The 18,482-nt window shown below is 43.6% G+C and overlaps 1 protein-coding gene across 2 annotated transcripts in view; it reads left to right on the top strand.

Annotated features, from left to right (window-relative positions):
* agla (amylo-alpha-1, 6-glucosidase, 4-alpha-glucanotransferase a) overlaps positions 1-18,482 on the top strand; it is a 62,160-nt gene that overhangs the window by 18,471 nt on the left and 25,207 nt on the right. For both annotated transcript variants that reach the window (XM_079243455.1, XM_079243456.1), the window contains exons 4-12: positions 2,681-2,850; positions 4,641-4,844; positions 11,247-11,428; positions 14,133-14,244; positions 14,432-14,558; positions 15,060-15,162; positions 16,411-16,508; positions 17,103-17,242; positions 18,144-18,331. In XM_079243455.1, the coding sequence (XP_079099581.1) occupies positions 2,681-2,850; positions 4,641-4,844; positions 11,247-11,428; positions 14,133-14,244; positions 14,432-14,558; positions 15,060-15,162; positions 16,411-16,508; positions 17,103-17,242; positions 18,144-18,331 (1,324 nt within the window). The remainder of the gene's footprint in view (positions 1-2,680; positions 2,851-4,640; positions 4,845-11,246; positions 11,429-14,132; positions 14,245-14,431; positions 14,559-15,059; positions 15,163-16,410; positions 16,509-17,102; positions 17,243-18,143; positions 18,332-18,482) is intronic.

The following is an 18,482-nucleotide window of genomic DNA, read 5'->3' as shown; positions in this document are numbered from 1 at the left end:
TATTAGAAATGTTGCCAGGTCTGCAACATGAAAACATTGGAAATGTTGCCAGGTCTGCAACATGAAAACGTTGGAAATGTTGCCAGGTCTGCAACATGAAAACATTGGAAATGTTGCCAGGTCTGCAACATGAAAACGTTGGAAATGTTGCCAGGTCTGCAACATGAAAGTATTAAAAATGTTGCCAGGTCTGCAACATGAAAATATTAGAAATGTTGCCAGGTCTGCAACATGAAAATATTAAAAATGTTGCCAGGTCTGCAACATGAAAACGTTGGAAATGTTGCCAGGTCTGCAACATGAAAATGTTGGAAATGTTGCCAGGTCTGCAACATGAAAATATTAAAAATGTTGCCAGGTCTGCAACATGAAAATATTAAAAATGTTGCCAGGTCTGCAACATAAAAACGTTGGAAATGTTGCCAGGTCTGCAACATAAAAACGTTGGAAATGTTGCCAGGTCTGAACATGAAAACATTGGAAATGTTGCCAGGTCTGCAACATGAAAACGTTGGAAATGTTGCCAGGTCTGCAACATGAAAACGTTGGAAATGTTGCCAGGTCTGCAACATGAAAACGTTGGAAATGTTGCCAGGTCTGCAACATGAAACTGTTGGAAATGTTGCCAGGTCTGCAACATGAAAACGTTGGAAATGTTGCCAGGTCTGCAACATGAAAACGTTGGAAATGTTGCCAGGTCTGCAACATGAAAATATTAAAAATGTTGCCAGGTCTGCAACATGAAAATATTAAAAATGTTGCCAGGTCTGCAACATGAAAACGTTGGAAATGTTGCCAGGTCTGCAACATGAAAACGTTGGAAATGTTGCCAGGTTTGCAACATAAAAACGTTGGAAATGTTGCCAGGTTTGCAACATGAAAATATTAGAAATGTTGCCAGGTCTGCAACATAAAAACGTTGGAAATGTTGCCAGGTCTGAACATGAAAACATTGGAAATGTTGCCAGGTCTGCAACATGAAAACGTTGGAAATGTTGCCAGGTCTGCAACATGAAAACGTTGGAAATGTTGCCAGGTCTGCAACATGAAAACATTGGAAATGTTGCCAGGTCTGCAACATGAAAACGTTGGAAATGTTGCCAGGTCTGCAACATGAAAATATTAAAAATGTTGCCAGGTCTGCAACATGAAAACGTTGGAAATGTTGCCAGGTCTGCAACATAAAAACATTGGAAATGTTGCCAGGTCTGCAACATAAAAACATTGGAAATGTTGCCAGGTCTGCAACATGAAAACGTTGGAAATGTTGCCAGGTCTGCAACATGAAAACGTTGGAAATGTTGCCAGGTCTGCAACATGAAAACGTTGGAAATGTTGCCAGGTTTGCAGCATGAAAACGCTGGAAATGTTGCCAGGTCTGCAACATGAAAATGTTGGAAATGTTGCCAGGTCTGCAACATGAAAACATTAAAAATGTTGCCAGGTCTGCAACATGAAAATATTAAAAATGTTGCCAGGTCCGCAGGATGAAAGTATTAGAAATGTTGCCAGGTCTGCAACATAAAAACGTTGGAAATGTTGCCAGGTCTGCAACATAAAAACGTTGGAAATGTTGCCAGGTCTGAACATGAAAACATTGGAAATGTTGCCAGGTCTGCAACATGAAAACGTTGGAAATGTTGCCAGGTCTGCAACATGAAAACGTTGGAAATGTTGCCAGGTCTGCAACATGAAACTGTTGGAAATGTTGCCAGGTCTGCAACATGAAAACGTTGGAAATGTTGCCAGGTCTGCAACATGAAAACGTTGGAAATGTTGCCAGGTCTGCAACATGAAAATATTAAAAATGTTGCCAGGTCTGCAACATGAAAATATTAAAAATGTTGCCAGGTCTGCAACATGAAAACGTTGGAAATGTTGCCAGGTCTGCAACATGAAAACGTTGGAAATGTTGCCAGGTTTGCAACATAAAAACGTTGGAAATGTTGCCAGGTTTGCAACATGAAAATATTAGAAATGTTGCCAGGTCTGCAACATAAAAACGTTGGAAATGTTGCCAGGTCTGAACATGAAAACATTGGAAATGTTGCCAGGTCTGCAACATGAAAACGTTGGAAATGTTGCCAGGTCTGCAACATGAAAACGTTGGAAATGTTGCCAGGTCTGCAACATGAAAACATTGGAAATGTTGCCAGGTCTGCAACATGAAAACGTTGGAAATGTTGCCAGGTCTGCAACATGAAAATATTAAAAATGTTGCCAGGTCTGCAACATGAAAACGTTGGAAATGTTGCCAGGTCTGCAACATAAAAACATTGGAAATGTTGCCAGGTCTGCAACATAAAAACATTGGAAATGTTGCCAGGTCTGCAACATGAAAACGTTGGAAATGTTGCCAGGTCTGCAACATGAAAACGTTGGAAATGTTGCCAGGTCTGCAACATGAAAACGTTGGAAATGTTGCCAGGTTTGCAGCATGAAAACGCTGGAAATGTTGCCAGGTCTCAACATGAAAACATTGGAAATGTTGCCAGGTCCACAGGATGAAAGTATTAGAAATATTGCCAGGATGGCAACATGAAAACGTTGAGGGCAGAAACATTACTAGCTGTTAGAAAATTCAGTGGAAACCCAGGGTGTCTGGCTGCGGGCCTCAGGGGCCACCATACTTACTGGTGCTTTACTGGTATCTGTGCTGACACCAGTGCTTTTCCTACAGAGGCATAGAGAGGTTGGGAGGAGGCTACATTGTTGTGGACCCGGTCCTCCGTGTAGGAAAAGACAACCATGTCCTCCCACTGGACTGCATCACCATCCAGACCTACCTGTCCAAATGCCTGGGACACCTGGACGACTGGCCGGACCGACTGCGAGTAGCCAAGGAGTCAGGTGGGTCCGGATGGAGTCAGCTGTGACGTTAACCTCTCTGCTGAGTCTGTAGAAACTGAGCTTTACTGATATTCCTTCAGTTTTTTTATGCAACTGCAACTAAATAATTGGGACACTGTTTAAAATGTAAAAAATCATAAACTTCAGCAACCCAAATTTTATTCCAAACAGAGTAAAATCCACATGTAGGATGTTTAAACTGAGAGATTTTACCGTTTCATAGAAGATATAAAGTCATTTCATCTGACGGCAGAAACACGTCTGTTCCTCAACCTGAGAATGTGAAGACGTTGAAGATCCCACCATCTACAGATGTTCTGAGAATAAGGAGGAATCTCTGTGTGTTGGGGACAGGGCTGAAGCTTAATTTAGATGCTGGGGGTCTTGGGAGCTTCATGCAGCACTGTATTAAAAGCAGACATGAGTCTCTACTGGAAACCAGTTCATGGGCTCAGGAAGAGTCCAGAAACCACACAGTTCAGGCTGAAATCCACACATGCAGGTTAAAGCTCCATCATATGTGAAGAGGATCCAGAAACACGCCGTCTTCTCTGGACCAAAGCTCATTTAAAATGTTCTGAGTGGAAACCTGGATGAAGATGTGGAATAGTGTGTGGACAGCATGGACGGCGTGTCCTGCAGACTAAAGAGGAGAGGGAGCATCCAGCTTGTTATCAGCCTGCATCTCTGATGGGATGGGGTTGCATTAGTGCCGATGGCGTGGGCAGCTTCCACATCTGGGAAGCTCCATCAATGCTGGAACATCTGCTCCCATCCAGACAACGTCTCTTTCAGGGAAGACCTTGCAGGTTCCACCATGCTGGACCACATCCTGATGGTGGAACAGGAGAACTGGTCCAGACGGACCATGCTGGACCACATCCTGATGGTGGAACAGGAGAACTGGTCCAGACGGACCATGCTGGACCACATCCTGATGGTGGAACAGGAGAACTGGTCCAGACGGACCATGCTGGACCACATCCTGATGGTGGAACAGGAGAACTGGTCTGCTGCAGTCCAGTTTCACCAGTACAAACATCTGGAGCATCATGGAAGCAGCTGGAATCCTGCATCAGGACCGGAACGGGACGACATTCCTCTCCTAAAACTCCAGCAGCTGCTCTCCTCCCTTCCCAGATGTTTCCAGTTAGATGTTAGGAGAAGAGGAGATGCCAAACATCATCCTGGAACTACTTTTTGCAGACGTGCTGCTGCATCAGTCTGAGATTACAATAATCTGAAACCAAAAAAAAAAAAACCTTTAAACCTTTAAAATCAGCGTTTGGCAATTAAAAACTACAGTTTTAAAACTTTGAAATGTATTTTGAAAGTCTGAAAGAAGGTATGGATCTCTGCAGGCATAACCTTGTAGTAGAATTTGTTTTTTTATAATTATTTATTTTGTATTTATTTATTTATTTATTTGTTTTATTTTTTTATTTTTGTGTTGCTGCGAAACATCATTTTTCCATGAAATTGTCACATTTCTGCCTCAGCAGCTGATTTGTTTGTTTTCTAACTTGGAAATAAACTATAGTTTGATGGGATTTGGAAATATTTGACATTTTACACAGAAACACAACCTCTGTATGGTTCTGGGATTGTATTTACGCCTTGAAGTCTGGATCTTTTACCACAAACATGATGTTGAGAGAGGACGAGCAGGCTTTCTGGATTCTACAGTTTATTGTTTTAGTTTTTAGTCTTAAAAGAATTTTCATTATTAATATTCAATAAATTATGTGTTGAATGATTGAATAATGTCCATCTGGGTTCTTCTCTTTCAGGATACAACATGATCCACTTCACCCCTCTGCAGACCTTAGGGGAGTCCAGGTCCTGTTACTCCTTAGCTGACCAGCTGACCTTCAGTCCAGAGTTCAGTCCTAAGGGTCACAGCTACAGCTGGGAGGACGTGGGGGCACTGGTGGAGAAAATCCGGACCGACTGGAACATGCTGTGTATTACAGATGTGGTGTATAATCACACTGGTGAGTGATGGCAAAACGTTTCTATTTATCATCATGTCGGTCATTATTCCAGCTGCTAAAAGGGAAGAGGTCAGTTAAATCACTTTACAGAAAGTTGATGTTTTGCATGACAAAAAGCAGAGGTGACAGTTTTCCAGTGCCGTACAGGATCCCCAGCAATGAGGAAAACCAGTCCCAGTGATGGACTGGTGGCCTGTCTGAGTGTTGCTGCCTTTCACCCAGTGGTTGCTGGTGGGAGAGGCCAAAACAGCTGCTTTGGCTCTCTGGTGAGATTTTAATCAGGAGAAATGTTGGAGGTTGAACTTATGTGAATGATTTAAAGATTTACATGCAGACACACAGCAGTTTCCTGCTGAACGTGTGAGATGAGTGATATGTGGCGAGGTCAGGTGTAAGCGTTCAGGAATACCGGGAATGCAGTGTTGTGTTTCAGTGAAACGTGGTTCCATGAATGTTTTCCACTTTCCAGAACCGCTACCACAGATGGAGCAGTAAAATATGAATGTTTTTATAGCTGGGATTGGTCAGGCAAAATTGAATGAGAGCGCCACCTATTTTCGCAGTCCTGCCAATGCACCTCATCAAACTTCCCTGAAATTTTCCACACATGTTCTACATGCAGGAGCAAACAAAAAAGCCTTTTGGAGTAATGGCCTAAACCAGACAGGAAGTCATCAATTTCTGGTTAAAATTATTGCTGATGATGTTGTATTTGAATGAGTCCTACGAATTCCTTCAAGCTGCCACCAAATTAATCAGAATGTTCTGACCATAGCATAGCAAATTATAGCATACTATAGCATAGCACAGCATAGCATTGCGTAACAGAGTGTAGTAAAACATAGCATATCGTAGCATAGCATAGCAAAGCATACCATACCATACCATACCATACCATACCATACCATACCATACCATACCAATAGCATAGCATTGCATATTGTAGTGTAGTGTAGCATAGCATAAAATAGCAAAGCATACCATACCATAGCATAGCATAATGTACCGTAGTGTAGTATACCATAGCATACTATAGCATAGCAAAGTATAGCATGCCATAACATAGCATAGTGTACCATAGCATAGCATATCATAGAATAGCATATAGCATACCATAGCATAGCATACCATAGCATAGCATACCATAGCGTAGCATAGCATACGGTGGCATGGCATAGCGTACCATGGCATAGCGCACCATAGCATAGCGTACAATAGCATACCAGACCATAGCAAGGCATAGCATAGGATAACATGCCACCCAACCCCACACCACATCATACCATAGCATCATAGCATTATACCAGTGATGTACAGTGACAACAAATGTGTAAAAAAAAACAAAAAAAAACAGCACAAGTAAAAAATAATTAAAATAAAAAGAGATGCATAAAACAGCCAAAAAAAAAAAAAAAAAAAAAAAAAAAAAAAAGGCACTCACACAGACACAGATGACAACATTCTTGCTTAAAGGCCAAATGAAAAAAATGAGTTTTTAAAGGATTTTTAAAAACAGTAAAGGAGTTAGTCTGTCTAACTTGCGGAGGAAGATCGTTCCAGATTTTTTTAACTAGAACTGAGAAGGCTCTTGTCTCTTCTGGATTGATATCCAGATGCGTGTGTTATTGAAAGTTGTGCTAATCGCTCTCAGATGGTGTGTAGGAGGGGCGGAGCCTCAATGTTGATGTCTCACTGCTGATGTCTAGTGGGAGTTATATCTAACTCTCGTGGTGGGGTGGAGTTATATATACCTCTAGTGGGAGTTATATCACTCTAACTCTAGCTAACTAACATGACATGTGCATCAAAATCACAGGTATGATGCCAGACCCATCTTGAACACATCTTCATGTCGATTATTGGGTTACTATTTAGCCACAACAGGGGGGTCTCAGGGGGACGCAGTGGCGAGATAGACCGAAGCTGTCCCGAAGGTGCAAAGACCTTCATCACTGCTTGCAGCTTTAACTGTAGTTTGTTTCCTTTTCCAGTAGAGTTTGGCATTCAGTCATGATGCCTAAGGTGAGCCAGTGGTTCTTAGACTGGGGGAAAAGAGTGGTTGAGGTGGGAGAACAGGTTGTCCCATGACCACGTTGGCGGTTGGAATCCCTTTCCCGCTCCGTCAACCTGTCATTGGGTCCATTAAAATTTAGCCTTACAGCTGAAGTTAAAGACCTCATTGCCTGTTTCACAGTATGTACATGTGATGTTGTCCAAACGTTACTATATGAAACATTAACTGAGGATTTCAATCCTTTTAATAGTTACGAAGCCACAGGATTTACTGATAGTGACATTTATGATATATTTGCTATAATCCTTGAACACTTGCGGTAAAGCACGCCTGTGACGTCGAGCAGAGAACATGGACAACAGTGTATGTCAGATGTTACATGAATGTTACGGGATGACCTGCAACATGCAGCAAGACTTTATCTGCACATGTACTACATCTTATTCTAGCTTTGGAGTACTGTGTCCAATGAAAACCAGTTTAAACACCATTTTTATCCCATTAACAGCAAAGATCTGGCACATATCTTACATCAGCTGAGGTGCTCTTGCTGTTTGGACATACTCAGGTTTTTTTTCAAGAGTCTGAAAGACCATGGAGCCAGATCTGTTCCAGACTGTGGACTTGTCTTTAATTTTGGGCGTCTTCCCAGAGTTGCTGAAAACAGCTTTCATTCAGTTTCTGCTGGCTCTGGCCTGGTTGGTTGTTTTATAGAATAAAGCTCTGTTTTTGGAGCCAAAGGTCACCACAAATAACCTCAGTTTGTTTTTGTTTAGCTGTAGAAAGTTTAGTCGCATCTAGTCAATAATCGCCTCAATGCATTTACCAAGATCCTGTACAGGTCTCCTGGTGACATTGTAATATAAATCTGTGTATCATCTGCATATCTATGGTAACTAACATTGTTATTCTGTATGACCTGTGCCAGTGGGAACATGTAGATGTTAAACAAGAGGCCCCAGGTTGGAACCTTGGGGAACTCCATGTGTAATTCTTGTCTGCTTAGATGTAAAGTTACCTATTGACCCTAAGTACTTCCTGTGCTCTAAGTACGCTTTGATTCAAGTATTCATCATATACTTCAACGATAAAACATGTAAAGTATACTTGTAAGCGGTTAGCAATATTTTCCTCAGCATGGCCCACCAACTATGCCTCTGATTGGCTCATCAGTCCTCATGCCTACTTTTTATCCAATTCAATCAGTGAAGGCTGTGAGTATTAGCTAATTGGTGGCAGAGTAGGGTGTATTGTGGCTTTGCTATACTTGGAGGATACAGAAGTCTTAGTAGTCTGCATCACAAGGGGTTTAGAAGTGAGTATACGCTATATTGTCTGAAGAATATGTGTGTATACCTGGGTATAACTGTGTATACCTGTGTATACCCCGGACTACACCACTGGTTTTGAACCAGTTTAGTACAGTGCCAGAGAGACCCATCCAGCTCTCCAGTCAGAGTTATGTATTGTGGTCAGCTGTATCAAATGCAGCATTGGGGTCCAGTAAAACTAAGACAGTGCACGGCGATCAAGGTCACCAGTTTGTTGCAGAGGTCATTCTGGTATCACTAAGACACACACAACGGCTTGCAGCCACAAATCAGATGGCATGGTGGAGTCCTAATCAGACTCTTGATTGATCAGCTGGCTAAGATCTCATGGTTTGGTTGGAATATCAGGGCTTTCGAGATAACATCCTTTCCCAGCTCCTCATCTCCTGTGTTTCTGCTGTAAGATTTGAGAGTTCCTAGAGAGGCGATAGCGTGGGGGACCTGTGGACAAAGTAGCCAACAGACCAGGAATTCACATACAGAATTTATTTTCCAGTAAGGAAGACAGTTTTTTAGGTGCCAAGGTGGGAAAAGCCTTGCACCAAGGAGGAAAGAACAAACAGATATCTACAGGTTTTCACTTCTTTTGGGAACTTTTCTTCTTTTATGAATTAAACTAATGAATGATACGTCCTTCTAAGCCTGTATTGACATTCAGTCCATGAGCTTTTCCGTGTCAGTTCCTTTTCCACATCTTTTCTTTCAGGTTTAGTCTATTTTCAGCTCCTTCCCAGCTCCCGTTCCTTTGTCTCCTGTTTGCTCTCTCCCAGCTCACCAGCCCACCTTTGCTTTGGTGACTTAACGCTTCACCTGTCACTGCTGTGTAGTTCTCTAGGAAGTGTAGTTTGATTCCCAGCCCCCATTTTATGCTTTAGACGTTGACCTCTGCAGAGGTCGTACTGTGTACAACCAACCCCTCCCTCTCTCCCACAGACACTGCTGCTCCTGGCAGGATCGTGGCTAACATACCCCTCCTAATTACCGGCATGTAGTAAATTTCTGTATTGATTTGAATCTGTCACTGCAGCGAGGTGTCATGGTGTAGTGTTTTTGTTTGGCTTTTAGTTCTGGTTTCCTGTTTTATTTTGTAGTTTTGTCCCTTGTGTGTTTGGTTTAGTTTCTCCCTCCTGTTCATTAGTTCTCCTGGTTTCGGTCAGTCCATTGGTATTCACCCCGGCCCTAAGTTGTCCGCAATCCTGCAGGTTTACTATGTAGTTCTGCTTCAACACACCTGAATCAAATGAAGTGGATCCAACAGCCTGTCAGGTTCTGCAGCTCACGCAAACCAGCTGGAACGAGTTGTATACCCCTGATTTAGTCCATTCCATCCACCTGTGTCCTGTTGTGTTTTCTGTGTACATATACTACCTGGTTTTAGTTTTTATTTGCTGGTTCATTGTTTGTAGTCGCCCCTTATTGTCCTTTCAGGTTTAAATAAACACCTTGGTTCTGTATCCTGCCTCCTGGTCTGGATTTGGGTCCTCATCTCTACTCCACGACGGGAGGTTTCCGTAATATTTTAATGTGTTATTTATAAGGAAATCAACTCTTAATGTGGTGAAAGTTCACAACAGCAGCTGTAAAATTCAGTAAATTACGCTGTTTTTAGTCTTGGCAGTGACAGTAAAGCTCTCTTTCTGAAATCAGATCAAACATGAAAAACTTTAGTGATGATATGATGTATGAAATACAGTAAACGTGAGCCTGCAGCCTGGAGGAAAAGCTGATTTCCAGCCTGCTGGGACGGGGTTGGATCGCTCCGTAGCATTAGCCAGATGCTAAATATTTAAACCATGAGTGAAACATCTGAAGCGATGCTGCTGACTTTCTTCCTCAGATGGTTAGAGCACACATCCTCCAGATGTGGGAGCTCTGACCCCTCCCCACGCTGTGGGTCGCCACCGCGCCGTGGGGTCTCTCTGCTTAGCTGCAGTCCAACTCCTGGACCACACTGGGATGGATGATCTATAGAATGGTTTTATTCAGCAGTGGCTTCTGGGGGAATTTTAGCTTCCTCAGTAAAAACCGACTAGCTGGGGTTTGTAGACCAGATTGAGGTGTTGAAGGTCCAGGTTAGACGGTTGGACAAAGTGGCTGCAAGGAATTGGATCCTCTCCGTGCTTTCTGCTGCCACTCTGAGCGGGGGTGGGCTGTCATCTCCTTAGTTTAGTGCCGTTCTGACACCACTCCACCAGATGTGCCACCTCAAACTTGTAGGCTGGTTTTCCATTTCCAGTGATCCGCCCAGGAAGAGTCGTATCATCTGCACTGGAGAATGGGGGCGTACTGGACTCGGACTTCAGCCCTGTGGGGTTCCAGTGTTCCTCGCTGTGGTGCCAGAGATCTCCTTAGTCTCAAACCATTTGCTTTTCTCCGTCTAAAACATTGCAAATGAGATTTAAATGTGATGTTTAAAGTAAATGTAGCTGAACCTGAATGAGGGAACCAAACGGAGATCGCTGATTGGCTTCGTCTCTGTGCCTTTGAGCAGAAACGGTTTCCATGTGACGTCTAACGGGGTGTGTTGCCACGTTTCTGAACGTGAATGAGCAGCTGATTAACCCTAACAGCTGATCACTAACTAACCTGCTATGACTGGTCTCCACATGTTTCATAAATGCATATTAAGAGTTTTTGGACTCCTGAACTTTTCAGATTTGATCAGCAGCTTAAAGTTCAGGACAGTTTCTAGGAATCTGTGAGGAACCTGGACGACTGGTTCTGTAACTAATTTCATGCTTCATCATTAAACTCACAGCAGTTTTCTCTCTGTCGGTCTTTATCTTTAAAGTGGTAGCCGTGTCACCTCTGTGCTCGCCTTGTCTTCGTCTGCCAGTGGCCCAGAAAAGGTCAGGATGTAAAACGAGCCAGACTTAAAGGTTAAATACAGACTTAGGTGTTGATTTACTGCTTTACTGGCTGTCAAACTGTCACTGAGTCCAACAGGCTGATAGCTGCTGATGGTTTATTCTAACTTGGTTTCTAAAAATAAAATGATAAAAAGTAATTAAAAGTTATTCAGTTTTCATGAATGTGTGTTTTGTTCTTTTTTTCCAGCTGCAAACAGCGTTTGGATCCAAGAACATCCTGAGTGTGGCTATAACTTGGTGAACTCTCCTCATCTGCGTCCTGCCTGGGTTTTGGACAGAGCCATTTGGCATTTAACCACCAGAGTAGCAGATGGACGCTACGCAGACAAAGGACTTCCGGCCGAGATCACCACAGACAGCCATCTGAATGTAAGCAAAGAACGAATTACATCTGACTGTATGTCTGATTTCTACATTACTCTTAATAAAATAGTTTTCTTCCTCACACTAAACTTTATTATCCAGAGTTGACAAACGTCCAGAGTTTCAGGGCGAACATACATAGAGGGCGTCATGTTTGCTCGAACCAAGACCCAGAATGGCGAGCCAGAAGGAACACGTTGACTAATCTAAAAACTGGAGTCAACAAAGACAAACTGAGCAAAGTGATGAAGAATCTCAGGGAGAGAAACCCAAACAGAAACGAAAAACCAGGCTGTTGGGAATCTGAAGCTGATGAAAGTTCTCCAACCATCTGGCGGCTGATTTCAGCTGATGTGGCGGCCACGTTCAGCCTTTCTCACGTTCAGCCTTTCCTTTGCTCAGAAAGTCACTTCGTTTGGGGAAATGGGAACGCACCAAACTAAATCGGATTCAGACCAAAGAAGCGGACTCACTTCACCTACAAACACACGTCTCTGTCCGTTTCAAGCGGACCAAAATAAAAAATCACTTGCTGCATATGGCGTAGCGTTGCATTGTGGGTAAATCCATAGCGATGGCGTTAAGGGTCCTCTGCCTCGTCTGGTGTTCATACTGCGTCCATTGTTGCAGTGGATTCCTGCAGTGTATTTCATACTTGCATAAGACACAATAAAAACCCAAAACAGCCATAGTGTTGTCTTCATGTTTAACATAGAGACAGAGTTTTCTTCTTCAAGTAGGACTTGTCCTCTTTTGCTAAATACTAGCGCAGCGCCTCCTCTGGTGGGAATGGGTGTGACGGACTGAGCCGAAAAAAACCCAGAGAGGCACAAGGAGTTTTAGGAAAATAAGATGTTTACATTTATTTTTACAAAAAATATGAAAACGAATCTTTTGTGGCCATAACTTTGGGCCTATAAAAGAGGTCAGAGAAACAAACTTCAACATAAACATTAACATAAGTTCCTGAAACACTAACTAACCCAACAAACTGACACACCAGGGACACATATATACACTGGCTGATCAGGCCAGTTTGGCACACTGGGGGGAACAATACAATACTCCAAACAAACTACAACATAAATTCAACTAACCAGTGTAGTGTTAAAGGTAACCTATTAAGAAGGTAATCTAAACAGTCTGAAAATTTCAAATAATCCAAAAACAACAATGAAATGGAAAAACCTGAATCCTAACCCTACACTTCCCTTCTAAACAAATGGTTGAGCCCAATCAGACCTCAGGCTGTTAGGAAACTCCAAGGCAGCTGGGACTCTTTCCTTTGGCATGCAGGGCAGCTCCAACACAGGAACTGGCAACTGAAAAAAAGGAAAGTATATTTATTGAAAGCAACCCAAATGAACAAGGTGACCATGTAAGTTAACTAGATGTGTGCACCCAGTCAGTTAACCACCTGTCAACCCAGTTAATAAAAATATCAAAGGTAAAAAAGGAAAGTGTATATTTAAAAAAGTTTGTATAACAGAGAAAAACCAAGAATGTTACCAGACCTTTACTGGTGTGGCAGCTCATGCTGGGTCATATTGTTCTAATGGTTTGGCTCGTTTGACCAACACGATCTCGGTCTGCATGGATACACCCCTACAACTAGACCGAGTCCCCAATCGGGCCGAGTCTAGCGGACTATCCTGAAGTGAATCTGCCACAGTCCAGTTCTGGTTGGTTTCTCCTGGCGGTGCCTCGCCCTCCTGTGGCTGCAGCAGGTGCAGGAATGATCGGAGTCTAGACATGGTTATCCTTCTTGTCAATTGGAAATGGTTTCTGATCCAGGCGGATCGGATGAGCTAAGATGTTTTCATGGTTCATTGTTATTCTGAGACGTTCGATCAGATCCAAGCTGCTCCATGGAAACGCATCCAGACGTTCGGTGTCTTCTGTCAGTCTGAGGCGGACACTTCCATCTGTTGGGCAGAACGAGAGACCTAAAGACGTTTAACAAGCTCAGGTTCTGTTCTGGGAACCGGTCTGGAGCTCCTGGAGCTGACGGTTCAGTCAGAGGCTTCTTCAGGTCTGTTCCAGCAGGTCATTCCTGAACCTTCCTGTTCCCATCGACGTGTAAGTACGGATGGGAACTTATCTGACGTAGATTCAGAATTTTTTAGACGTGTGCAGAGCTTTGGAGAAAATACGACTACAGTGGGACGGATTTGTGCTTTTCAGAGTCGGAAACGTTCCACCAGACTTTATTCTTTACCTGCTGGTGATGGACAGCAGGTCAAACCGTAGCAGCGGCTGCTTGCAGCAACACTTCAGATAGCCTGCAGCGACCCGCCACAGCTGGTTAGAGCCTGCCGAAGATGTTGTCACCAAGCAGCACAACAGCGCCAAACAGATGTGGTTCAGAACCAGCCGGTTGTCTCACCACTCTGGTGCAGGTGCTGTATGAATACATACTAACTTTCCATCTGCTAACGGCCTGAGCTGCAGGTTGCCATTCAGCAATTCCTGCACATGTGTTCACACACCCACCATGCACCCCCACATCTCTAGTTTCTGGCTTTGTTTAAAAAAAATCTGGAGTTATACGTTAAAAATACATCTTCTAGAGAGGAACAGGTTCTCTCTGGATGAATGAAGTATTTTTAACTTCCTTGGTAGCGGATTGGTTTAACAGGTAGTTGGTGTGCAAGGCGGACGACCAGTGTGGTGCTACACTGTACGCTAACACGAGCACGTTGTGTTTCAGGCCATCCGCAGCGTGTTCCGGCAGGATGTTTTCCCTGAAATCAAACTGTGGGAGTTCTTCCAGGTCAACGTGGAGAACACGGTGGAGCAATTCAAGATCCTGCTGCAGAACGGTTCGTTCAGACAAACATTTGCAGCTTTTCCTGCGGATTGATTGAAATTAATGTTTATCTGCTGAGATTCTGCTGCAGACATTCCTGTTGACAACCGGCTTTGTCCCCTGACTGATAACACACATCACTGTTCAGTCAGAACCAGTCTGTTTAACTGGTATTTTACCAGTCTGTCCTGTGTTTGAAGGCACCAAGCCAGACCACGGTAAGACTGCAGGGCAGAAAGGCCTGAAGGTCATCCAGGATCCACACTATCGTCGTTATGGCAACACGGTGGACATGGACTCTGCTTTGGAGACATTTATACCTCACAGGTGAGGCTGTCGCGTAAACAGTGAGGTTGTTGTGTCAGAGAGGAATCAGCCTGAATCAGAACAACCAATCAGAGCGCATGCTGTTGAATGCCAGTCCTAAAACAGGATCTAAAAGCTCAGAGTGTGAATAAGATAAAAGATCAACGAGTGAAGTGTAATCTGCCGTTATAAACTGTGTTTCTACTGGTATCAAATCACTTTATTCCCCAGAACAGCTGTCATGTGTTTTCCTCTTGCAATGAACCGGTTCCATCTGCCTGCTGTGTTCCACATACCAGGAGGAGGGCAGTGTACAAGTACACCATGTTGAACTCCTCACCTATAGTGCAGTCATGCTGATGACATTATGGCGTATGATGTAACTGGTAACCAGTATATGATCTCTATGGGTCGATTTTTCTTCTCATCTGGTAGTTTGTGATGGCGAGCATGTCAGCTCATCACTGATCAGTTTCTGTCCACATGGAGACTGATGTCATCCATGTCTCCATGTTTCTGTAGCTCCGCCCCTCATCATATCGAAGAGTGCTGTGATTGGCTGAAGCAGAGACTGGTGGAGCTCAACAGTGAGCAGCATCATATTGTTGAAGGACATCAGGAGCAGGTAAGCTCCAGGACTAGGTTGGACCAGGACTAGATCAGATCCAGGATTAAGAACGCGTTCACACCAGCCTTTCTGATTTGAATTCTGGTCCGTTTGCTCGGAAAATCCGCTTCGTTTGGAATGAATCCACAAATGAATGTCTCGGTCCACTTCAAGCTGACCAAGTAAAAGAAACCACTACAAAACAAAGTACATTGTGTGTTCAACGCACGACATCATGACTAACACAACCAAAACCGGTGTGGGGCGGTAGGCGGGTCTGGATGGAAATGACTAGCGGTAAGACGTGGAAGAACTCTGTAAAAGTTCTGATAGAATTCTGATCCACCCGGACCACTAGGATCTGATGCAGCTCCATATTTAGCTGCTAGGTAGCATATTTTTCAGGTCAGCCTCAATTATGGAGTCTATTTCTGTGCTTAAGTCATACATAAAGCGCGCCGCGTTGGTGGAAGCATGCTTAAACAATGTAACAAAAAGCAAAACAGTGAGTTTGCTTAAACTTTTTTCAGTCACGGTACGTTTTTAAAAATGCCTTTTTTTTTTTTTTCTTTTTTTTTTTTTTTTAAATCAATCTGTTGTAATAAATCCACCAGCGCCCTCATCTTCTGTATCTGAATTGAACAGGTGGACAATTTCGCCATCAAACACAAAGTAATATGTAGCGCTGTGACGATATACTTTTGTCCCATTTCGCTTCCGAATTTCTGAATGCCGATTCGATTTAAATAGTTATTCTCACAATTCTTCAATATTAATTTTTGTAGACTAAAAAAAATGTACATAACTTTGTTTTGCTCGCCATTTTTCTTAATTTCAATTGAGAAAAAACACCACAGTATCCAGACCATCATTCTGCTGCTGTAACGCCGAAGAAGACAAGTAAAAAGATCAATAAAAATGACAAAAATTTTATGATGGATTATTTTTATTTATTTGAGAAAAAAAAAAAGATTTTTTTTAAAAAACAAAAAAATCCATTTTAAAATTGTCTAGCAAAAATTCCGATATTCGTTTTTTGTTTTTTTTTTTATTCGATTTTCCCACCCTGAGTAATATGAGTGAATATGAAGCTTTATTCAGGACTCGGTCAGATCCGGAGCCTTACAGACGCGGTGTAGTCTTCACTCCTGGTGAATGCTTACCGAACGACAGGTCTGATCTCAGATCCTGGGAAAGTCCGACTTCTTCCTGTTGTTGGTCCAGATGTGTAACCAGTCAACATTCTTCTGCTTCTCCCCCCACCAGGCCATTAACTGCGTTGTGGGAAATGTCGTGTATGAGCGTCTGGCCAACCACGGTCCCAAACTGGGCCCTGTCACCAGGAAAAACCCTCTTGTCACCAGGTAAAGGATGAATGTTGGAATGTTATCGTCCTGTCAGGAAAAGGCCTTTACTTTCTATCCTCCTCAGCTCGATCGTATGTCTGTAAACTGGTTTATATAAACAGTTATTATAAATCAGACTGATGTGGAAATAAGGGTTTGAGGCAGCTGGAGCTCAGGAGGAAGAGCCCACATCTGCCACCCGAAATGTTGGTGGATTGGTTCAGGCTTCCTCTGACTTCATTCAGTACCTTCCCCCCACATCGGGGGGGCATCGATGAAGCTACCAATGCTAAATCAAATGCTAAATCGATGTCGATTAGCTTTTGTTTGAATCGGATTGTAACGGGATTACAGTGAACTGGACTGAGGTGGACTGTGTCTGTAAAACTTAGTTTTTCATTGCAGCTGGATTGAATGGACCTGAACCAGACAATCCTTTCTCTACTGGTTGAAATAATTCCAGTTCTCAATACTGGTTTTGGGGAAAACCATCTTACCTTTGTGGAAAGTGAAGCTGATTCCCCCGTTAAGGCCAGATGAAGCGCCGCAGTGCAGAGATGAGACGGGTGTTGCAGGAAGTGGTCCAATGACTGGTCTCTGCTGCTGTTCCAGGTATTTCACCTTCCCGTACGAGGAGATGACTTTGGAGCAGGAGATGCTGCTGCTAGATCTACCGGACAAAACCTCCCACTTCCTGGCTCACAACGGATGGGTGATGGGGGATGATCCGCTGAGGAACTTCGCAGAACCAGGTAGAGTTTATGAGGACCAGCAGGAACACAGAGACGATGCAGACCCCACACCTGCAGGATCCAGTTCCGGAGACGATGCTGCATCCGTACCTGCAGGATGCACTCAGGTCTCGTTCTGGTTCCAGCTCAAGGTCCAGGTTGACTTCAGGATCCAGATCCAGTCCCAGAGACAATGCTGCATCGGTATCTGCAGGATGAAGTCAGGTCTAGTTCAGGTTTCATGTCCAGCTCGAGGTTCAGGTTCAGTTAAGGATCCAGGTCCAGCAGGTAACTGCAGATTAAAAAAAGTACTGATTCCAGTTTCAGCTCAAGGTTCAGTTTAAGTTCCAGATCCAGACACAAGGATGCATCCAAACCTGTAGGATGAACTGAGTTCTGGTTCTTGTTCCAATTCCAGTTACATTCAGGTTCCAGTTGCAGCTCAAGGTCAAAGTTCATTTCAGGATCCAGATCCTGATCCACATTAAGTTCCGGGAACAATGCTGCATCGATACCTGCCGAATAAAAGAAGTACTGATTCCAGTTCCAGCTCAAGGATTAGGATCAGTTCAGGTTCCGAATCCAGATCCAATTCCAGAGACAATGCTGCGTCCCCACCAGCAGGATGAACTCTGGTCTAGTTCAGGTTTTAGTTCCAGCTCAAGGTTCAGGTTCAGTTAGGGATCCAGGTTCAGATCCAGATTCAGTTCTAGAGATAATGCTGCATCCATACCTTTAGGATTAACTGAGTTCTAGTTCAAGTCTACATTCAGGTTCAGGTTCCTGTTCTGTTTATGTTCCTTTTCCAGAGACAATGCAGCATTCAGAACTATCAGATGAGTTGTGCTCTGGTCCTGATTCTGGTCCTGGTCCTGGAAGGACTTACTGGTCCAGCATTGTAGTGGGTCTTCTTTCTCCATAGGGTCCAACGTGTACCTTCGCCGGGAGCTGATTTGCTGGGGTGACAGCGTCAAGCTTCGCTATGGAAACGGGCCTGAGGACTGCCCGTACCTGTGGGACCACATGAAGACCTACACTGAAATCACAGCCAGGCATTTCCACGGAGTCCGACTGGACAACTGCCACTCTACTCCGCTGTATGTTGCAGAGGTAGGCGAAGACGTGGTCGTCTACGCCACGCCTGACTATGTAAACGCGCAACAGAATTTTCTAGTTATTATTATAAGCAAACTGCTAAACGTGAGAGGAATTAATGAGCAGAGGAATGAAACTCCAGAGCAGGAAAATAATCACACGACGT

The sequence above is a fragment of the Telmatherina bonti genome (genome assembly GCF_933228915.1).
Source record: "Telmatherina bonti genome assembly, chromosome: 7".
Taxonomy (NCBI): domain Eukaryota; kingdom Metazoa; phylum Chordata; class Actinopteri; order Atheriniformes; family Telmatherinidae; genus Telmatherina; species Telmatherina bonti.
This window is presented reverse-complemented; position numbering and strand designations above follow the sequence as displayed.